This window comes from Theropithecus gelada, chromosome 4 (genome assembly GCF_003255815.1).
Source record: "Theropithecus gelada isolate Dixy chromosome 4, Tgel_1.0, whole genome shotgun sequence".
NCBI lineage: Eukaryota > Metazoa > Chordata > Mammalia > Primates > Cercopithecidae > Theropithecus > Theropithecus gelada.
This window is the reverse complement of record NC_037671.1, coordinates 35247524-35271401: the sequence shown is the minus strand read 5'-3', so window position 1 is coordinate 35271401 and position 23878 is coordinate 35247524. Positions and strand designations below refer to the sequence as shown.

General features: G+C 42.1%; 1 protein-coding gene across 3 annotated transcripts; it reads left to right on the top strand.

Moving 5' to 3' along the window:
* Positions 1 to 15859: 15859 nt before the first annotated feature.
* LOC112623007 (HLA class II histocompatibility antigen, DM alpha chain) lies at positions 15860 to 20517 on the top strand. 3 transcript variants are annotated; one of them, XM_025383140.1, is made up of 5 exons: positions 15860 to 16036; positions 18227 to 18511; positions 19142 to 19420; positions 19652 to 19780; positions 20268 to 20517. In XM_025383140.1, exons 1-5 carry the CDS (start codon positions 15949 to 15951, stop codon positions 20270 to 20272), a joined length of 786 nt encoding a protein of 261 aa, XP_025238925.1. In that variant the 5' UTR covers positions 15860 to 15948; the 3' UTR covers positions 20273 to 20517. The 3 variants fall into 3 exon arrangements, with proteins under 3 accessions (XP_025238925.1, XP_025238926.1, XP_025238927.1); XM_025383141.1 differs by having other exon boundaries at positions 15871 to 16036; positions 19652 to 19777; XM_025383142.1 differs by having other exon boundaries at positions 15873 to 16036; positions 19244 to 19420.
* Positions 20518 to 23878: the final 3361 nt, after the last annotated feature.

Below are 23878 nucleotides of genomic sequence, written 5' to 3'. Positions count from 1 at the left end.
CCACTGGACAGGGCGTTTGTCGCCCTCGTCGCGCCTGTCGCGCGGAGAGATGAGGTGCGGACCGCAGACATGGACTTCGTATTCGGCTTTAGTCTTAGGCAGCCTTACAATTCCTCCGTGCCATGAACCTACGCTAGACTTTTCTTTAGTGAGACCTGTGAGTCCCTGGACTGCTCTATCTTGTACGATATTTACCAGCTGATCACTTTTCCTTCTCTATCTCGTAGTGTACCGTTTAAACCTCTTATACTCTTAAAGGTACGACCTCTACTCTCTCAATCTTGAGTGAATCCCCCCAAAATTTTGGAATTGGTAACATAAAATGTTATGGTGATTCAGTTGCCAGCTAAAAAGTAAGCCTTTGTCATTAGCCGATAACCTCTCCCTTGATTACCCAGAGTACGGTCTAGATTTTCACGCTGCAGACCCTAATCTCTCTTCACCGACAGATGGCACCTCACAGAACAGAAAGGCCAACTTGCAGAGCTCCTGGCTTCCCATTTCCCACCTGCAAACTGGGTCAAGTGTGTATTCCTTTATCATTTCACTAGAGGTCCTCCCTTCGGTTTAAGGAAATCCTTTACTATTGACCTGGTCAGCCTTCTCTATTACCCGAAGGCTCTCTTCCTTTCTCCGCCCTTTGACCTTTTTAACTTTTCTCTTGGTTTCCTGCTGACAAAAAGAGAACAACCCTCTCAATCACCTGCCCTCTTAGAGACTCATTTCTCTCAGCTCCCTTGCACAGCCAAGACCTGAAATTGAAATTATCCTTACTATCTCAATTCTTTGTCACCCTCTCTCTCCCCATCCCCACTCCTCAAGCCACCTCTGTCAGGCTGCTATCACCAAAACTTTTCTGGCACATGTCACCAAGAACCTCCTAAGTGGCAAAGTCAGGAAGCACTTTACAGTTCTCACCTTATTTGACCTCTGAGGCATTAGACATTTGATCATGTTTCCTTCCTGACATTCTCTCTACCGTTGACTTCTATGACCACTCTCACTTGTTTCTTTTTCTATTTGTCTAACTGTTCCTCTCCAGTCTCAGTGGATTTTTCTTCCTTAGCCCCTTTTTATGTGTTGATGTTTGCCGTGATTCTTGTTTGCTTCTAATTCTGTTCAACTTCTCTAAGTAATCTGACTCCATGGCTCAAAGCCTCTCAAGTCTGAATCTTTAGTTCACACAGCTCTTTAAGCTAAACTTCCTACTAAATATTCCCACTTGGATAACTCTCAGACACCAATATGTTCAAAATTGATGCAATCTCTATACACTCCAGACCTGCTCTTTCTCTTCTGTTATCCCGAGTAATGGCGGCTATTAAACCCCAAAGCCTATAATCTGGGAGCCTGTTGTTGATTTCCTTTTCTCATACCCTTACAGACTCATAATTTTGCCTCTTAACTATGCATCAACTCACCCTTCTGTCCTAGTTCTATCACCTGAGCTGTACGAACAGTCTCCTAAATTATCTCCTAGACACATGGCTATTTGGATTTAAATTAATACAATTTTAAATTTAGTGTCTCAATATACTAGCCACATTTTAAGTTCTCAATTGCCACATGTGAGTAGTGGCTGTCATATGGGAAAGCACAGATTATTGAACATTTGTGTCATTGCAAGTAGTTTTTTTTTTTCCTGATACGGAGTCGGAGCCTTGCTCTGTCGCCCAGGATGGAGTGCAGTGGCGCGGTCTTGGCTTACTACAACCTCTGCCTCCCGGGTTCAAGCAATTCTGCCTCAACCTCCCAAGTAGCTGGGATTACAGGCGCCCACCAGCACACCCAGCTAATGTCTGTATTTTTAGTAGAGACGGGGTTTCACCATGTTGGCCGGGCCAGTCTCGAATTCCTGACCTCGTGATCCGCTCACCTCGGCGTCCCAAAGTGCTGGGATTATAGGTGTGAGCCACTGCGCCCAGCCTCATTGCAAGAAGTTCTATTGGACAGTGCTGCTTTAGACTTTCCTCTCTGCCTCGGCCACAATACTGCCAGGAGAAAGCTTTCCAAAATATAGCCCTGGCCATAGCTCTCTTTTAAACTCTATGTTAATTCCTTATTGGCTATGTGATGAAGTCCAAATTCCTGTGTTTGCCAGAACAGTCTGCCTAGCTTTCCAGCCTCATGTCTAACCACTTCCTCCTGGGCCCTATATTCCAGCTGTATTGAACTGTTTCCCAGACGCATCATTTTGTTTCATGCCTCTGTGTTTTACACATATGCACTTTTTTTATGGAGTAGACTTTTCCCCAATCTATGTAAGCCTAAATAACATCTCTGAAAACATCTCTGTTATCGTTGAAGTTGAGCTGACTGCTCATTTTTTGGTGTCCCTTACCCTTAGGATTTTACTTTCCACAGTGAATGGCATTTATGTGATTACATGTTTCTCTCCAGTACTAGGCCTTGATTTTGAGAGCAGGGCCATGATGTATTTTTCTTGCTTTGCTTTTTTTTTTTTTTTTTTTTTTAGTATCGCCAGGTCCTAGCACAGTATCTGGCCAATATTAGCTTCTCACAAGTTGAGCAAATATTGAGGTGAATTGATGTGTAAGTAAGTATGTGACTTAGGTAAAATTGAAATGTGTATGTTTTATGGGGTGCCATGTATAGGGGAAGAATCATAGACAAAATTATTGCCTTCAGACATATCTGAGACATTAGAATTATGTGAGGAAAGACAGAAGTAGAACAGCACAGGTTATTGTCACAGAGGGTAGTCTAGTCCAATCTGGCCAGAACATAAGCTACAAGAAGTAGAGCAGGAGAAGAGAAAATGGGAGGTAAATTTATATTGGAGAACACATTATGGAAGGTTTCCGGTGCTGTTAAGTTTGGAACCAGTGGGGAACCACTGAAATTTTTTGAGTAATGACTTGATCAGAGTTATGTTGTTAGATAGGAACTGTCTTCCAGTGGCTGGCACTGTCCATGTTAATAAACATCAAATTAAAATGTCAGGGGGTCAGAAAGAGAGGTGATTGGTGATACAAAACATTTATTGAGTAGTTAAAATGTGTCGGGTACTGCGATGAGTACTTTACGTGTATTAACTCTTTTAATCCTTGTAACCCTGTAAAGTCAATACTAATATTATCACCCTCAGTTTTCAAATGAAACAACAGAAGCAAAGGACGGGTTAGTCTGTTTTCTGATGCTATCACAGAATACTCACAGACTGGGTAATTTATAAACAGTAGTTTATTTGACTCAGTTCCAGATGCTTGGAAGTCCAAGAGCATGGCATTGGCACCTAGTGAGAGCCTTGTGCTGCATCATCCCACGGCAGAAGGGCAAACAAGCACGAGATAGAGAGAGAATAGGGGCCAGAACATACCCTTTGTTTGTTTGTTATTTTACTTTTTATTTTATTTTATTTTTTTTGAGACAGAGTCTCGCTCTGTTGCCCAGGCTGCAGTGCAGTGTGCAGTGGCGCGATCTCGGCTCACTGCAAGCTCTGCCTCAGCCTCCCAAGTAGCTAGGACTATGGGTGCCTACCATGCCCAGCTAATTTTTTGTATTTTTAGTAGGGACAGGGTTTCATCGTGTTAGCCAGGATGATCTGGATCTCCTGACCTCGTGATCCGCCTGCCTCGGCCTCCCAAAGTGCTGGGATTACAGGCATGAGCCACCATGCCCCGCCTCAGAACGCACCCTTTTAAATGGGAACCCGTACCTACATTAGTAGCATTAATCCATGAGAGCAGAGCCCTCATGACCTAATTAGCTCTTAAAGGTCCTAGTTAAAACTGTCAAAATGGCTGTTAATTTTCTTTTTTTTTTTTTTTTTTTTTTTTTTTTGAGGCGGAGTCTCGCTCTGTCACCCAGGCTGGAGTGCAATGGCCGGATCTCAGCTCACTGCAAGCTCCGCCTGCCGGGTTTACTCCGCCTGCCGGGTTTACGCCATTCTCCTGCCTCAGCCTCCCGAGTAGCTGGGACTACAGGCGCCTGCCACCTCGCCCGGCTAGGTTTTTTTTGTATTTTTTAGTAGAGACGGGGTTTCACCGTGTTAACCAGGATGGTCTCGATCTCCTGACCTCATGATCCGCCCGTCTCAGCCTCCCAAAGTGCTGGGATTACAGGCTTGAGCCACCGCGCCCGGCCAAGGCTGTTAATTTTCAACAAGAGTTTTGGAGGGGAGATTCAAACCATAGCAGATAGTATTTACCTAAGGTCACACTTTTAGTAAGTAGCAGAACTGGGATTTGAACCCAGCTGACTCTGGGTGGTATATTATTCTGTTTACTAGGCACAACAGGGAGTTTAAGATCCAAGATTGAAGTTAGATAAAAAAAGATTAGGAAGAGTAGATTTGAGAGTCACCTTTGAGGTGATGTTTGAATCAACCGTGAAGGTAGCCGAGGTTTATATAGGAGCGGGTATAAAAACAATTTAGGGTGAAGGATTGAGCTTTGGGTTACATCTTCATATAGGGAGCAAGAATAGGAAGTGGAACCAGTGGAAGATCTCAAACAAGAAGCAGCAGAGCAATATAATGTGAGGAAGCTAGAACAGGAGATGGTTCCAGGAAGGATTTCATGTTTATTGAATGACTGATTAAATCAGGACTCCTTAAGCTTTTTATGTGCCATTAGCTTTTTTGGCAGTTTGGTGAAGCCTTTGGATCTTGTCTGATGATATTTGTAAATGCATAAAATAAAATATAAACTATAGTTATTAAAATACAGTGGTCCCCACTTAACTGCAGTTTCACTTTCTGTGATTTCAGTTACCCAAAGTCAACCTTGTCTGAAAATAAGTACAATAAGATACTTTGTGTATAAGACAGAAAGACCATATTCACATAATTTTTATTACAGTATAATTGTCCTATTGTTGTTAATCTCTTCCTGTGCCTAATTTATAAATTAAGCTTTATCATAGGTATGTCTATGGATAGGAGAAACCGTGTAATTACATTTGGTGCTATGTGGGGGGCACTACTATATTTAAAGAAATGTGTGATCTAGTACTATGTGTTTCTGTATTAATACAATACAGTGTTTCTTTATTAATACATTAAAAAGCATGATTTATTGGCAAGTTTAACAACTCCCAAAATTATAAGTGATATTTTAAGATGTCTGTAACAACTATAATGTGATATGAAAATATTAATTGATGGTGTTTTCTATTGATGACAGTGTTACAGCTGCTGGCTGGTACTGCAAAGATTTATTTTCTACATTCTTAAAATTAAATTTCAATGAGAGTTTTTTGAAAATAAAGTTGACTTTTTTTATTCCATCCAAGTTTATGGACCTCTGAATTCTTTTTCTTTTAAAAATTTGTTAATGATACATAATAATTGTACATATTTAGGGGGTACATGTGATATTTTGATACATGCATATGATGTGTAATGATCAAATCAGGATAATTAGGATATCCATCACCTCAAACATTTATTATTTCCTTCTGTTGGGAGCATTTCAAATCTACTCTTCTAGCTATTTTGAAATATACAGTAAATTAATGTTAACTGTAGTCACCCAGCTGCGCTATCAAACACTATAGAATTTATTCCTTCATTTTAACTATATTTTTTTAACCATTAATGAATCTCTCTTCATCCCTCTTCCACCTCCACCCTTTCCCAGCCTCTGGTAACCATCATTCTACCCTCTACCTCCGTAAGATCAACTTTTTTAGCTCCCACATATGAGAACATGTGATATTTTTCTTTCTGTGCCTGACTTATTTCATTAACATAATGACTTCCAGTTCCATCCATGTTGCTGGAAATGACAGGATTTCATTCTCTTTTATGGTTGAATAGTATCCATTGTATATATATACACCACATTTTCTTTATCCAGTCTTTTCTTAATAGACTCTTAGATTGATTCCATGTCTTGGCTACTGTGGGTAGTGCTGCAATAAACATGGACATGTACACATCTCTGATATATTGATTTCCTTTCTTTTGGCTATATACCCAGCAGTGGGATTGCTGAATCATATAGTAGATCTATTTTTAGTTGTTTGAGGAATCTTTATGCTGTTTTCCATAGTGGCTATGTTAATTTACATTTCTACCATCAGTATATGAGCATTCCCCTTTCTCTGCATCGTCATCAGTATCTCATCTGTGTCTTTTTGTTAATAGCCAATTTAAGTAGATTCAGATGATATCTCATTGTGGTTTTGAGTTGCATTTCCCTTATGATTAGTGATGTTGACAATTTTTTCATATGCCTGTAGGCCATTTGTATGTCTTTTGAGAAAGGTCTATTCAGATCTTTGCCCATTTTCAAATAGAAGATTATCTGGAGGATTTTTGCTGTTGAATTTGAGTTCCTTATATATTGTGGTTATTAATCCTTTATCAGATGGATAGTTTACACATATTTTTTTCCCATTCTGAAGGTTGTCTCTTCACTCTGTTGATATATATTCTAGTTATTAATCCCTTATCAAATGGATAGTTTGCACATATTTTTTCCCATTCTGAAGGTTGTCTCTTCACTCTGTTGTTTCCTTTGCTGTGGCAGAAGGCTTTTAGCTCGATGTAATTCCGTTTGTCTATTTTTGCTTTCTTGCTTGTTCTTTTGAAGTCTTTAACCAAAAAATGTTTGCTCAAAATCTTAAGCATTTCCCCAGTATTTTCCTACAGTAATTTTTATAGTTTCAGGTCTTACATTTAAGTTTTTAATCCATTTTGATTTAATTTTTGTATTTGATGAGAGATAGGGGTCTAGTTGTATTTTTCTGCATATTGTTATTCAGTTTTCCCAGTACCATTTAATGAAGAGTGTGTCCTTTTCCCATTGAATATCTTGGTACCTTTGTTGAAAATCAGTTGGCTGTTAAGATGTGGATCTATTATTTCTGGGTTCTTTGTTTGGTTCTGTTGGTCTATGTATCTGTTTTTATGCCAGTACCATGCTCTTTTAGTTACTGTAGCTTTTAGTATATTTTGAAGTCAGTTGGCATGATGCCTATAGCTTTGTTCTTTTTGTTCAGGATTACCTTGACTATTTGTGTCTTCTGTGGTTCCATATTAATTTTAGGTTTGTTTTTTCTCTTTCTGCAAAGAACGACTTTGTATTTTGGTAGGAATTGCAACAAATCTGTAGATTGATTTTGGTAGTACAGTCATTTTCACAATACAAATTCTTCCAAAGACATAGGATGTCTTTCCATTTTTTTGTGTGACCTCTTCAGTTTCTTTCCTCAGTGTCTCATAGTTTTCCGTGTAGAGATCTTTCACCTCCTTGGTTTATTCTAGATATTTTATTTTGTGTTTTTTTTTGGTGGTGGAGGGGTGTTGTAGCTATTGTAAATGGGATTACTTTCTTTGATTTCTTTTTTCACTAGTTTACTGTTTGTATCCAGAAGCATCATTAATTTTTATATGATAATTTTATATCCTGCAACTTTACTGAATTTATCAATTCTAAGAAGTTTTTTTGTATGTGGAACTTTTAGTTTATAGATTTGTATGTTTACTTGTTTAATGTCTATTTTCGTTAGACTTTAAGTGTGATGATGGCAGGTATCTGTTACACAGCATACTGCTAGACACATAGAAGGTGGCCAATAAATATTTGCTAAATAAATGAACTTTTCTGAGTCGCAGTTTTCTTGTTTATATAATGGAGATAATACATTATAACCTTGTAGAGTAGTTGTAAAAATTACTGCATCATAGTAATGTCACTAAAAGGGAAGGATGAATATGGGTATGGAGAAATACACTGAGGTAGAAATAAGAATAAATGTGGGAGCTGGATGGCTAGGTTTGCTCTCTCAAACAGGAGGTGGCAGGGAGTAGGAAGAAAACGGTAGTTGGCAAGGAGCTTGGGAAGGACCTAGAATGGAATTGGAAGGGTAGTAGAGTACATAGGGAAGGCTGTGGAGGTGTAGAATGGCTCATAGAAACTGGGTGCGGTCGCTCAAGCCTGTAATCAAAGCACTTAGGGAGGCCGAGTCAGGTGGATCACGAGGTCGGGAGATCAAGATTATCCTGGCTAACACGGTGAAACCCCATCTCTACTAAAAATTAAAAAAATAAATAAAAAATAAATTAGCCGAGTGTGGTGGCACACGCCTGTAGTCCCAGATACTCCAGAGCTGAGGCAGGAGGAGAATCACTTGAACCCGGGAGGCAGAGGTTGCAGTGAGCAGAGATCACACCACTGCACTCCAGCCTGGACAACAGAGTGAGACTCTGTCTCAAAAAAAAAGAAAAAAAAGAATGGCTCATAGATAAGCCTGATAAGATGACAAGATTTACCTTTGAAACATCTGTGTTAGAAGGGACAATCCATCACTATCACCCGCAGGCTCTTCCATTCTCAGTTCAGCACCTTCAGAGACTGGTAGCCCATTTGTTCATCGAGTGAAAGGTCACTTGGTGGTGGATATAGATACATATATATATATATATATATCCACTATATATATATAACCACTCTATATATATCCACTATATATATATATATCTACTATCCATTATATATATATAGAGAGAGTACACCCTCCCCTAAGGTCCTTGCAGTAGAAATGAGGTGACTATGAAACAGACATAAATGGAAGAGAATAATACAATTAAAACGGTGTAACACAGGGTGCTTTGGAAACGTCCTGAAGAGGCGATTAATCTCAACTCTGGGTTCAAGGAAGGCTTCCTGAGAGGAGCGAGATTTCACCTGAAAGGACATATAGAAGTAGGTAAGTAGACTTCAGGTCATTAAGGGTCATGACAAGGAAAGTAGATCATTAAGAATCATGGAGGGTTTTCATGCAGAAGTATAATATGATCAACTAAGCATAATAAAAATATCCTTCTGGCAGCACTGTGGAAAATAATAAGATTGGAGAGAGAGAGACCAATTATAAGAAAGTTGCAATAATCCAGTGAAAACCAACCATTGAAGGCCTGGACCAGTGAGAATGGAAAGAAAAGAAAGGAAGGTTCAAGAGCTATTAGAATTCTTAGGACAATTGAATGGGAAGGTTTGAAGAAGATGGGGTTGTCAAGGATGACCCACGTTTGTAGCTCAGGTGGACATCTTGTTATTCACTGAAGTCCTAAATATAGGAGAGGAGTTGGAATATATTGGGAAGGGAATGTACTCTTGTAATCTTGCGATGGAGATATATTCAGAGTAGCAATTCCTAACTTTATTTGCCTATGGAATACCTAATTAGAATTCATTATTGAGCCATCAGTAGATTTATGAAACATAATATAAAATAGAAAACTCACCAATTTTTTTAAACTAATGGCACAGTTTTAAAATTATAAGATACTACTTTTCATTTAAAACTTCATTCTCTTAGACATTTTGGAGATAATTAGGAGAAATGAACAGATTGGGTTAAATGAAGTTAAGTCACTTTTAATTTTGTTGGTTGTGGTGATGGCATTATAGTTATGTTAAGAGAAAGGTTATTATCTATTATAGATATGCCTAAAAATATTTTCTGGTGAAATGTAATGGCAGAATTTCTTTAAAATACTCCAAAAAATGCAGAACAACAGATGAAACAAGAATGGAAGAATGGTAAATGTTGAAAAATGTTGAAATTCATGAGAGTACGTTGGAGTTTATTAGATTTTTCTCTTCTGTGTGTGCTTGGAGCTTTTCAGAGTAAAATTTTAAAAACTCTTCAGTCAGATTCAAAGGAAATTAGTGGAATATATAATTTTAAATTAATAAATCAATATTGAATCATATGATAAATGTAATTTGAATATGTGGTAAGACAAGTGACAGACCAGAGATCATCAAGTAGATGACAAATGTCACCTAAGTAGTTAGTTAGGAAATGCTGTTTGAGCGTTAATACACAGATTTAACCTTATGTTTATGCCTCAGATGATCTCATACAATTGTCTGAGATGCCATATGTTGAAAATAGCTGTATTGAGGTGGTTACTTTTCTTTTCTTTTCTTTTCTTTTTTTTTTTTTTTTGAGACGGAGTCTCGCTCTGTCGCCCGGGCTGGAGTGCAGTGGCCGGATCTCAGCTCACTGCAAGCTCCGCCTGCCGGGTTTACGCCATTCTCCTGCCTCAGCCTCCCGAGTAGCTGGGACTACAGGCGCCCGCCACCATGCCCGGCTAGTTTTTTGTATTTTTTAGTAGAGACGGGGTTTCACCGTGTTAGCTAGAATGGTCTGGATCTCCTGACCTCGTGATCCGCCCGTCTCGGCCTCCCAAAGTGCTGGGATTACAGGCTTGAGCCACCGCGCCCGGCCGAGGTGGTTACTTTTCATACGATTCTCCCTTCTCTAGGAATAGCTCTAATCCATAGGGGTAATACTGTACCTGGCCACAACCAATGAATCCACTGGTACACACCTAATACAAGCTGAGCCAGTCAGAGAGTCTCTCCCAGCAAAGCAAAACATGAAAGATAAAGAGGCAGGAGGCCTTTGCAGGTGAGCATATTAATGGCAACTCAACTCCTGCTTCTAAGGTCCCTGTGGCTATTCTACCTGAGGCTAGCTTATTCAACTATTACTTTCATTTCATGAGTTAGATCAGTATCTTTCCTATAAATCCTCGTTTTTAAAATTTAAGTTGGCCAGAATTGGTTTCTATTGCTTGCAAATAAAATAGACTTATTAAATATAATAAATTGTTGCATAATAAAAATATAAATGTGTTTGATGTTGCATTATGTCTATGTGAAAATAAATTCAAAAATAAATGATTGTTATCATCAAACTTACTTTTTTTATTTCTTGAGGAACGCTATTCTCTTGTGAAGAATACAGTTTAAGAACTGCTGTTGCATAGCATCCAAGTGAATTTGACCAGAAGCGGTTGGGATATGGGTAGTGTGGAACTCAGTAAGATCTGAGCTGAAGAGGTAAGCTTGGAAAACATTAGCAAATGGGTGGTAACTGAAGGCATGTGGGAGTAAATGAGATCATCCAGGGCAAGTGTATAATGTAAGAAGAGTAAAGGTTGAGGACAAAACTCCAGGGAATACCAGTACTTAAAGGGTTGCTGAAAGAAAGGAGTCCCACAGGGACTGAAAAGGGGATGCCAGAAAAGTAGGAGGAAAAACTAGGAGAGAGTGCCATCAGGGATGCCAAAAATTTGACCAATTTAGGAGATAGGGTATGGCCAACAGTGTCAAATGTTGCAGAGACTGTAGTTCATTTGATTTGGCAACACAAAAGTATTGGTGAACAATTGCATTGTTGAGAGTTAAAAGATTAAATGGCAAATATGAGAGCCGGGCCACAGTTGCCCATGACTTTTCTAAGAAATTTGACTCTGCTAGGGGGAAAAATAGAGTCTTATTTTATTTTATTTTATTTATTTTATTTTATTTTATTCTATTTTATTTTGAGACGGAGTCTTGCTCTGTCACCCAGGCTGGAGTGCAATGGCACGATCTCGGCTCACTGCAACCTCCGCCTCCCGGGTTCAACCGATTCTCCTGCCTCAGCCTCCCGAGTAGCTGGGGTTACAGGCATCTTCCACCACGCCTGGCTAATTTTTTTTTTTTTTTTTTTTTGTATTTTTAGTAGAGATGGGGTTTCACCACTGACCTCATGATCCACCCGCCTCACCTCCCAAAGTGCTGGGATTACAGGCGTGAGCCACTGCGCCCGGCCAAAGAGAGTCCATTTTTAAATGCTAGAGAGGGATAGCAGAGCTGAGTGTTAGAAAACCAGAGCCCCCTGGATTTACCAGGGCTGTGCCATTATTTTCAGAGGCATTCATAGCTAATGACAAAGTAGACAGTGAACTACTACAAGGCAGAACTGGCTGCCTTGCTCATCTCTTGCCCACAATTATCACTTTCCAAACTGATGAGAGACTATTCCTGAGATACTTATGATGGAGGTAGTTGGGAGGTCCTGGTGGGGAAGGATTACATAGAAGGAAGAGTAGTTATAAATGTTTGAACTTGTTACCATTTAAACTGCGATTATAGAAGGGGTGAATGGAGTTAACCACCACTCACCATAGTCTTGGTGAGGGATGGTTATGTTTCTCCTCACCTTGGTCTTGTCTACACTGTGCTCCCTATGGAGAATTTGGACCCCTCTGCCTTGTTCCTCTCACCCAGAGAAATTGCAGTATCTGTTGTACCTATTCTTCCACCCAGCCTACTTTCTCCTGTTCTTCCCCAGATCTCCTTCCAAATAGACTGGTGTAACTGGCACAAAATGTTTGTTAACTGATTGCCAATCCAATAATAAGGGGACTGAGGTTCTTCTTTGAAGGGTGGGTTTATATATCAATTCTGACCACATGTGTGGAGCATCATTCAGCACCCTATGGGCTTTTAGCACAATCTTGCCTACCACCTGTTTTAAAATGGCCTAAAAGCTAAGAATGGTCTTCACATTTTTAAATGGTTGGGAAAAAAAAAAAAAGCAAATGAAGAATATTTCGTGACACATGAAAATTACATGAAATTTGAATTTTAGTGTCCATAAATAAAAAGAGGGCTGAGGACAAAACTCCAGGGAACACCAGTATTTAAAGAGTAGCTGAAAGGAAGGAGTCTATGAAGGAGACTGAGAAGGAGATGCTCAAGAAGTGGGAGGAAAAGCTAGGAGGAAACTAGGAACACAGCCACGCTCCTTCATTTACATATTGTGCATGGAGGCTTTCGTGCCACAGTTGAGTACTCATGACAGAGATCGGATAGCCCACAATGCCTAAAATATTTGCCATCTGGCCCTTTACAGAAAAAGTTTGCTAACCCCTGATTTAGGACTCTAGGTGGCTGTGTCCCATATGTCTCCCCACTGGTAGTCTCATAAACTTCTTTTCTACTGTCCTGAGGGGCCTGAATTTCCCCACTGCCAGAACCACTGATGGGTTAGTCCCTGAATGTTGGAATACTGGGAAATGTTCTTTTGGTTTTTGGAAGGTTACAATGATTTCCAAACCCTAGTCCTTCCCTGGCACCCTGCTTCCACCACACAGACACACACACATGTATACACATTGCTGTTCCAGAATATCTAGGAGGTCATGGAGTTGTTTTTGTTTTTGGCTATTACTGCTACTATTACTTGTTTATCAAAAGAGGATATGATGCCAGGCACAGTGGCATGCGCCTGTAGTCCCCAGCTACTTGGGAGGCTGAGGCGGGAGGATCGCTTGAACTCAGGGGTTCAAGACTGGAGTGAGTTATGATTGCACCTGTAAGTAGCCACTGCACTCCAGCCTGGGCAACAAGGGAAACTTTGTCTAAAAGAAAAAAAAAAAATGATGGAAAGTACGAATTTTGAAAGTCTCAGAAACACTGATGGACAATATTCACATATATTAATTTCTCAGATTACTTGATTGCCACATGAGAACTTTCTCACTGCCTCTTCCCCCACCCCTTCTGTCTTTCTCTTTCTTTTGTCTAACAAACTTGAAGCATATACACTGACAGTTTCTTCCTCACCTCCCACTTACTTCTCAGCCCACCACAATCTGGAGTCGACTCCCACTACAACACTGAAACTGCTCTCAATAAATTTGTCAGCCATCTCATAATCACCAAATCTAAGGACACTTTTCAATCCTCCCTTGACTTTTGAGTAGCATTTAGAAATGCTGACCTTGCCCTCCTTTGTGGCACACCTCTTTTTTATTTCTCTGATCTGCTTCTACCTTGTTCTTTTCTCAGTGCTCTGGATGGTCCTCATGCCACCAGATTCTCATAAACCAGGGTATTTCAGTATACTCGTTATTATCTTTTGTCTCAGTGACACACACACCCTCCTCTACTGTGTTCTGAATTGCTCAGCTTAGGAATTAGCCAGGTGTGTATTTCCCAGCCTTCCTGGACATCTGGCTTCCTGTTAGATTCTGCCAGTAGGAGGCACTGGTGGGAGATCAGAAGGCAAGAGAAACTGAGAAGCGTCCTGCTTCAGCCTCTAAACAGAGTGACAGTTGCTGGGAATAGCTGGTGGATGTAGCAGCAGGAAGAATGGGAGACTCAGGACTCCAGCCTCCTGAGCAAAAGAAGTACCTTCTCAAGGATTCTAGCCTTGAAGGAGGTGGCACCTTTTTAGCAGATTGGAACTGACTATGACAATGTCTTTCACAAGGCAATGAGTAGATTTCCAGATTCCAGCTCAGGGATGATGGCAGCTTCTGATTTCCAGATAGCAATCTTTTTTTAAAATTTACATTTCTAGGATGCTCCTTTTTTTTTTTTTTTTAAACCTTTGTAACCAATTCTCTATATTAAATTCTTTCAGTCTGAAGCACATAAAGTAGTTAAATGCTCCTGACTGGATCCTGGATAACTGGTATGAAGTTTGGGGTTGAGCCCATGCATACTTTTGTCCTTGTTTCACTTCCCACTCCTTCTGCACAGTTTACTTGGGTGATCTTATTCATGGCCTCTGCTTTGACATTTGTGCTGATGATTCTCAAATCAGGCTCTTCAGACCATACCTGGGGTCCATACCCACATGACTCACTGTGCTCCCGTGCAGTTTTAGCTGGCTGTTCCACTGGCATTTCAAATTCAACATGTACAAAATCAAGCTCTTTCTCTCTGTAAACCTGCTCCCATGGCATTCTTTCCTACTTCAATTCCGTCCATCCCTGACCACCCACCCAGCCACCCACGCTGGAAATCTGAGATATCCTGGATTCCTCCACCTTCTCACTCCCACAAGTAATCAGTAGCTAAACCCTTTGGATTCTACTTCCTAATTATCTCGATATTCTATCTCCTCCACCTCCTCTAATTATGACTTAATTCAGGCTCTTATCATCTGTCATTTAAATTATTGCTGTATTGCTACAGGAGTGGTGTGTGTATGTGCAAATGTTCATTTTGGTATGCTATAGACTCTTGCCCAGCAGTTTTGCCTCAATTCTTTAAAAACTCTGGTTCATTGTTTGAAATATCAATCAGAACATTTTTTCCAAAATGCTAAAATGATTGTGTCATCCCCCAGTTTTAATATCCCTATCATCTGCTAAGTAAAAAGCAAGCTCCTCCTTGTGGCGTAGCAGGGCCCATGTGATCTGGCCCTTGCCTGAATTTGTAGCTCATCACAACATCCCTCTACCCCCCATTACCTCCTATTATACAGGAACACACAAGTGACCTTCACAACATTCATATCAGCGAGTACACAGGGTCTCCAAAGAGGACCTCTGGATGCCTGTGATCTTTGTACTTCTGCCTACCCTTTGCCCTGGAATGTTTTTCTCTTCCCTTATGTTCTGCTGGTCAAATTCTTTTTCCTTCAAGACTTAGGAGCCTGCCTGATTATGTTCCTCCTATTCCGCATCCTCGTAAAATTACTGCATCCTCATAAAATTACAAAGCACTTGGCACATTCTTATTGAATACGTTACATTGTTGTGTAATTATCCCTTGGCCCCCTCTCCAAGCACCAGACTCTAAGCTGTTTGAAGGCAGACTATGCCTATTCATCTTTGTATTTCTAGCCCTGGGCCCAACACCCAGCATTTCTTGTATTTTCAGTATATTTCTGCAAAATGAATTAGAGCTAATGCCTGAAGGAGAATGATTTTTTTTCAGAAAGAGGAAGAGCCAGGAGGGAGGAGAAGGCAGGATCTGAAGAGCCCTGGGAGTTTACTTCAGGAAGACGCGGTTCCCCACTGCAGCGTTCTGCCAGGAGGTGGCACTGCTCTGAAGAGCAGCTGGTGGCTTACAGACTGAGGCTGACAGCTTGAAACCAAAGAAGGAACTCCACCATGAAGCAACATTCCTCCACTGGGCTTCCCAGCCCAGTTACATGCCATACTCTGCCCTGGTCAAACAGCCAAGTCTTCAGGAGGTTGCTAGCCCCAGGCGTCTCCCCAGTGACTGATGATGTTAAACCCTACACTTCTCTGATTGGTTTAGACAAAATGACAAGGGCAGCTATTGGAAATTATCTGGCAAAACATGATCTAAGGCCACCCTCTGGGGGAGGGAGTTGGGGAAGTGCAAGGGTTGGCTGGGTTGGTAGCTCCTACCTACTGTGTGGCAAGAAGGTATGGGTCATGAACAGAACCAAGGAGCTGCGCTGCTACAGATGCTACCACTTCTGTGGCTGCTACCCCACTCCTGGGCCGTCCCGGAAGGTAAGATGGTACTCCCATTTACTTCCATCCTGAACCTAGAGAGCCCACCCAGCGTTTGTGAGGAAAAGCGCTGTGCTTTGTGAGTGGTGGGAAGTCTTTTGAGGCAGTGGAAACAGTAGGGGAGTGGGGAAAGACAGCTACTATGTATGGTTGGTAAACGATATCAGAGATGCTTTACATGTTCCATTTAAGACAATCTCTTGAAGTGGAGATTGTTCTCTCCATTTTACAAATGAAGAAAGTGAGACTCAGAGTTATTTGTGCAAGTTCACAACATTGGAAAGTGGTAGAGCTGGGATTTGAACAAAGTGGATGTTATTTTCACTCCTCCACTCAAGATTCTACTCTGCTTCTATCATTAACTTATCTTGTGATTCTTGAAAAGTCTCTTAGTTTCATTCTCTGTAGAGGATGGCCCAGAATGGAAGAATAATCTGGAAGGTCCCTCTTCCTCCAAATGTCTGTTTTTCTGGGTATTGGGTTAAAGGTTTCCTGCTCGCTGAGCGATTCCTGCCAAGCGCTTCAAAGAAGAGGGATTATTTTATGCAGTTATGGCGTCACTTCTCCCAGTGCTGTCTTTGGGAGGCCTGGTAGGTTAAGGAACAGAAGACATTTTCAGAGAGGCTTGGTGCCAATGAAGTGGCTGAAGAAATGTCTGGAGACTGGTTTTCCAATTTACCATTTGTGTCTGGGGGTAGTGGGAGGCAGTCCCATCTATGGCTTGGGGAGGCTGTAGCCATTCCTCCTCCTTCCCTTCTAAGAGTGAGAAACCCATCCATGGCCTTCTCTAGTCAATACAGTGGCCTAGTGTGAATTAGACAAAGGAATCTTTGGGAGGATACAGCCCTATGCCAGGATGTGTGGCGTGGTGAGCAGAATGCAGGCTTCCACTTGCTTCTTTGGCTAGGTGTCTTTGTGCAGCCCACAAACACACAACGAACAGAGTAACTCTGAATCTGTCACTTTATTTTATATATATGCATTTTTAAAATTGTTATTTGATTAATTAATTCTTCTTCTTATTATTTTGAGGCAGAATCTCTCTCTGTCACCCAGGCTGGAGGGCAGTGACGCGATCTCGGCTCACTGCAACCACTGCCTCCAGGGTTCAAGAGACTCTCCTGCCTCAGCCTCCCGAGTAGCTGGGATTACAGGTGCATGCCACCTCATCTGGCTGATTTTTGTATTTTTAGTAGAGATGGGGTTTCATCATGTTGGCCAGGCTGGTCTCAAACTCCTGACCTCAGGTGATCCACCTGCCTTGGCCTCCCAAAGTGCTGGGATTACAAGCTTGAGCCACTGCACCCGGCCTTTATATATATATATTTTTGAGACGGGCTCATTCTGTCACCTGGGCTGGAGTCCAGTGACACAATCACGGCTCACTACAGCCCCAACCTCCTAGATACAAGCAATCCTCCCCCCTCAGCCTCCAGAGTAGCTGAGACCACAGGTGCTTGCCACCACACCTGGCTAAGTTTTTGTATTTTTTGTAGAGACAGGGTCTCGCTGTGTTGCCCAGGTTGGTCTTGAACTCCTGGGCTCCAGCAATCTGCCTGCCTCAGCGTTCCAAAGTGTCGAGATTACAGGCATGAGCCACCATGCCTGGACTGAATCTGTCACTTTAGACAGTAGAACTCTTTTTACTTTTGCCAACTTTAGACAACTGGCCTTTTTATAGGCCAGGGAAGCTTGGAGAGATGCTATAATATGTTCTTCACCCCCATTGGGAGGGGGAGTCTAAATAACAGACACGGGAAAGGGTCTCACCTCAGCCCACGCTCCTTGAAGCAGGCCTTGCTTGTTTTTTTTTTGGTGGTGGTGGTGTTTTTTGTTTTGAGACAGAGTCTCACTCTGTCACCCAGGCTGGAGTGCAGTGGCTTAATCTTAGCTCACTGCAACCTCTGCCTTCCTGGTTCAAGCAATTCTCCTCCCTCAGCCTCCTAAGTAGCTGGGACAACAGGCGCCCGCCACTGTGCTCAGCTAATTTTTTGTATTTTTAGTAGAGATGGCGTTTCACCATGCTGGCCAGGCTGGTCTCTAACTCCTGACCTCGTGATCTGCCCGCCTTGGCCTCCCAAAGTGCTGGGATTACAGGCATGAGCCACCGCGCCCAGCCCCACCTTGCTGTTTTTTAAGTTGGAGGAGAAGGCTCCCACCTCCCTGAACCTCACCCTATGTCCTTTGCAGCTCCTACTCCAGTGTGGCGAGATGACCTGCAAAACCACACGTTCCTGCACACAGTGTACTGCCAGGATGGGAGTCCCAGTATGGGACTCTCTGAGGCCTACGACGAGGACCAGCTTTTCTTCTTCGACTTTTCCCAGAACACTCGGGTGCCTCGCCTGCCTGAATTTGCTGATTGGGCTCAGGAACAGGGAGATGCTCCTGCCATTTTATTTGACAAAGCATTCTGCGAGATGATGATCCAGCAAATAGGGCCACAACTTGATGGGAAAATCCCGGTGTCCAGAGGTCAGGAGTTTTCTGGGGAGTGAAGGGAGGAGGGCTGCATTCTTAACCTCATTGATCTGTACACTGAATAATTCCCCTTGATACCAGCTCCCCATCTCAAATACCTTCTGGTTCTCTCCATCACCTTAATTTTTCCACCAGCCTTGGTCTGCACCCTGTGTTTTTTGGTGGGCAGAAGTACCTAGCATGTAGTAGGCATTCAGAACTATGTATTGAATGTGATGAATTGAACAGGTACCAGTTGATACCTGCTGAATATTAACACTTGTGCTGCTATGCCCAGCAAGATGGATGGGAAGAGTGGAAATATCTGATGATGTGACTATGTCTTAGTGAGAAGACAGTGCATGGTTAGACGTCAATGTGAGCTCTAGACAGGAAGTGCTGAAGGAAGTCATGGTGGAGGGGTCCAGAGTAGCCTGGATCGGGCTCTGCTTCTAGGTCTAGCTGCAGTCCTTGCCTGGAAGAAGACCTCCCTTGGGAGCCCAGCTCCTCCCTCATCTCTGTCTCCCAAAGCCTGACCCACTGTGTTCTTCTCTGCCCTCCCCTCCATATGCCATGCACCCTCCAAACACAGAGATACCGTCTAAACTAGTCTCTTTTTTCCCCACACCACAATCCCCCCACCAGGGTTTCCTATCGCTGAGGTGTTCACGCTGAAGCCCCTGGAGTTTGGCAAACCCAACACGTTGGTCTGTTTTGTCAGTAATCTCTTCCCACCCATGCTGACAGTGAACTGGCAGCATCATTCCGTCCCTGTGGAAGGATCTGGGCCTACTTTTGTCTCAGCTGTCGATGGACTCAGCTTCCAGGCCTTTTCTTACTTAAACATCACACCGGAATCTTCTGACATTTTCTCCTGCATTGTGACTCACGAAATTGACCGCTACACAGCAATTGCCTATTGGGGTGAGGCTTTCTCCCTGGAAGTCTGGTCCTTTTGGGGGCAAAAAGGGATAGATCCATGGGAGGAGTCTTCTTTCTCCACTGGTACCTTGTTTAGTCCATTCCTACCCTAAGCCCATCCCAATCTTCCATGCCTCAGTTTCTCCCATGTCATCCCAGACACCCAAGTCATTCCCCTGGGAGGGAGGCTCCCTAACTAGGTCCCCAGGCTGAGCCGCTCCTTATTTCCTCCAGTGCCCCAGAACGCACTACCCTCAGATCTGCTGGAGGATGTGCTGTGTGGCGTGGCCTTTGGTCTAGGTGTGCTGGGCATCATCGTGGGCATTGTTCTCATCATCTACTTCCGGAAGCCTTGCTCAGGTGGTATGTCATCTGGAGGGGGCGGGTGAGCCGTGGGAGCCAGATACGGTGGTGCATGTGTGCATGTGTCAGCATTATTTTGTGGCATGGGGGGACACATAGCGATCCTCAGGCTCTTGGGTGTGGGGGCCTGTATCCAGCACCATGGGAGCACATCTTCCCAGTTGGGGACCCAGTTACACACATACAGTTATGGGTCACAAGAATGGCTTTGAGTGAAAAAAGGAATCATGGGGTGCTGTAGGAAGGGTGCTTGGAGATGATCTGGGAACAAGGAGAGATCAACCTCTGCAGGGTATGCTGAAGGCAGGGCGAGCAAAGCCTTTGGGGAGGAGGAGGAGGAGAAGGAGGAGGAGGAGGAGAAGGAGGAGGAGGAGGAGGAGGAGGAGAAAGAAGAGGAGGAGGAGGAGAAGGAGGAGAAGGAGGAAGAGGAGGAGGAGGAGGAGGAGGAATCCCCTGATGCCTTTCCTCCATCCCTGTCTCTCCCCAGACTGATTCTTCCAGACCAGAGTTTGATGCCAACAGCTTCGGCCATCCAAACAGAGGATGCTCAGGTTCCTCAGGATCTCTTCTTCTCAGGGTAGAAGAAGTCTCTGGGACATCCCTGGGGTGTGTGTGTGTAGATTTCCCACCTGGGGACTCTGCTATCCCTGGGCTTGCATCCCAGGGATCCCAGAGTGGCCTGCCTATCACAACCACATCCCTTCCCTGCACAAGACAATAAATCATCTCATTTCTTTGTATCAGGGTGGCTTCTTTCTTAACTCACAGTATTTGTTTCTGGATAGCTCAACTTTAGTGGGTTGTCGTTTCAAATTCAGCATGCCTTAACCTGAACACAGCTTGCCCTCGTTAGGGAGGGAAATAGGGAAAACCCCTAATTTGCCGGCTGAGTTCTTATTCCCTGGTCTCGGCGGTACATGATGTTTTTCCTTCTATCGGTTTGTGCAAAATATGTGAGAAACGAAGGAAGTGTTATTTTCTAATAATCTGCTTACCAAATGGTTAAGGAAGCTGCTTGCGCGGGGGGTGTGTGTGTGTGTGTGTGAGTATTTTACTGTTTGTGAAAATGTTTATGTCTTGTATAGGCTGCCCTGAGGAACATATAACTCCCTTCAACCCTCACCGTAACTGGGAAACGGAAGCTCAGGGATGGGTAGAGTAAGTCCCCAGGTGCAATTCCAGTCAGTCACGTCAGTTCTGGGAAAACAGTATCATGAAGCCCCTAACATGAAGTGAAAACAGCCTGGAAGGGCAAAGAATTCACATGTCTTTCCTGACAATCTGTCCTTGGCCTGAGTGAACTGTCCAAGGAGAACTGCACAGGTGCTGTCCTGGGCAGATAATGAAAGCTGGCAGCACATGACCACTGGTGGTAAATTGCTTTGCATATGCTTTCTTTCTTGCATTCCTTAGGGTCTGGGAGTTGCTTAGGATGACAGGGTGGCAATAAAGTTGAGAGGGCAATTACTTGGTGAGGGAGTTTCTGTTCTTGGCATTGTATTAGAGTCTAATCTAAAATAAAAATTCCCCCTAAGAGAAGTTAGCACTGTCTCTGAACCATCTCATTTCTAACAGCATCATGTGTGCTGGTTAAGAAGCACGGGCTCTGGAACCAGACTGCTGGGGATTCAATTGTAACTGTCAGCGTTTAGCTGTGAGCCCTTGAGCAAGTTACTTAACTTGTGCTTTGGTATCATTTTGTGTAAAAGGATGATGATAACAATGGTGTCCACCTTACCACCATGTTGCCAACATTTGAAAGTCAAATAAATATTAGTGAGGATAAAGGGAAAGGTGAACTCTAATATCTTGGTCTGTTGGTGGGATTGTAAACTGTTTATGACCCTTGAATTACAGAAATTATAAACTAGTTGCGTGAAAAAATTAATATAGGAAATAAGGCAGCATATCCTCATGCTGTGAAGCTTAAATAAGTTAATATCTATAGAATGCTTACAATAGTGTTTGGCACATACAAAATGTGCTCAATAACCTAATCTTATCATTACTTGTCTTGATCTTCAGAGGAGAACTTAGTTGCTTCGTAGACTTCTTTCTCTTTTCTGAAATACACCTTAATACTAGCTTCAAGTATTGTGTTTTCTCCATTTTAGATGTTTTTCTTTTTATTCTTACTTTACTAATTCTAGATATGGTGCTTTCTAGTTCTTCCTAATTTCTCTCTCTCGCTCTCTATTTTCCAACTTATCTAGATATTTCCTGTCAGGCAAGCTTTAAAAGTGTTTTATTATGCTGTGTGACCTTAGACAAGTCACTTCCCCTCTCTGGGCCTCAAAGTCCTCATCTATAAAATGATGGGCTTAGATTAGATGCTCTCTGAACAAACCTTCTATGATACTGTTACTTAAGTACTCTAGAAGCACTCAGTATCCTCTCTAGTCTGGTGCCCCTTTTCTAATAAAAAAATATTACTCACTATTCCTAGCAGGAATGATGTTCTTGAATGAATCTTTTTTCCTCACTCTTTCTTGAGGTATTATATCTGTTTTTGGTTTAGGGCATTTGCCCAGGCTCTTTCCTCTCACAGGAATGCCTTCTTTATTCTGCTTATCTTGTTCCTGTCTTAACCCACTCCATAGGTCCAACTCCAGTTCAACTTATTCCATGAACCTGCCCCTAATTTCTCTTTACTGAAATCTTCCAAGACTTAAAGCACTCAACCTAAGGATTGGGATATGCCGCTTTATTTCCTATGTTAATTTTTTTTCACCCAACTAGTTTATAATTTCTGTAATTCAGGGATCATAAACAGTTTATACTCTCACCAACAGAGCAAGATAGTTCACATTTCCCTTTATGCTCACTAATACTTGTAATTATTTGACTTTTAAATGTTGGCAACATGGTGGGTATAGAGTGGTATTTTGTTGTTTTAATTTGCTTTTCTCTCATTACTGATCAGTATCACATTGTTTGATGATTTTGGCTTTTTAATATGTGTTACTATTTAGTAGAACTAGTCTCCATTCCTTTACCATCTTCCAAAAAAACTTATTTTTCTTTTCTTTATCAAAATATTCTAAGATACTCTTGGACTATATTTCCATGTACATTTTATAATCAGTTTGTTAAATTCTCCTGAAATCCTACTGTTACTTTAATTGGGGTAGCATTTAGGTTAGAGATGTGGGGAGAGGTTGTCATTATGTTAGCATGGCCTATCCATGAATATGGTATATCTCTACACCTCTCAGGTCTTTGTGCACGTCAATAAAGTTTTCTTTTTTCTTAAAATTCTTATATTTGATATGTTAATTCATAAATATGCTATGGTTTTTATTGTTATTATAAAAGGCAATTTGCAGTTATTTTCCAATTGATTATTAGCAATACAGGATTTAAAGTAAGAAATCCTGAGTTCAAGTAATGATTCTATTACTTAGTATCTGGGTAAACCTCAGCAACCACTTAACCTCCCTCTGCCTCCATTTTCTCATGGGTAAGATGAAGATAGCATTCTTCAATAGTTGTGGTGTTAAAAAATAAAAATAAAAAAGGAAAAATAGTTGTGGTGGCAAATCAGATAGACTATCCCCTAGTAGTTCAAGTAATTTGGCTGTAGGATGGAAGGATGGTGAACTGGCTACAGAAACTATAATCCAAAGGTCAGATCTAGAGCAGTGAATCCTGACAGGGTAGGAGGGTGTATGTGTGGGCGGAGGTGAGGTAAGGCGTAGATGGCAGGAGTGGGGTGGGGATTGGACAGATTGGGCAAGTAATATAATCTTGGCAGGATGTAGGTGTGTGTAGTTTTGAAAAGACACCGAAGTCACGAATGTGGTCTTATGCTATGAGGCATGATTAACTGGTTGAGCAATTTTGTGTTTATAAAATGGAGACTTCAGTTAAAACCATCTGCCCCAAAGAGGAACCTGAGAACTGACATGGAGCAACTTTAGGAAGTGCCTAGAAGAGATTTATTATTATGGCCATACTCTCAGAAAAACACAAGAGATTGCATTTGTGACTTCCTCCAATGTGCAGTGCCAGTGATGTTATTGTAGCTTGTCTTTGTTTTAGCTACCCCAAGCTCCTCGTAGGACACCTCCTCCCTGATGGCACCTCACAGCATTGTCA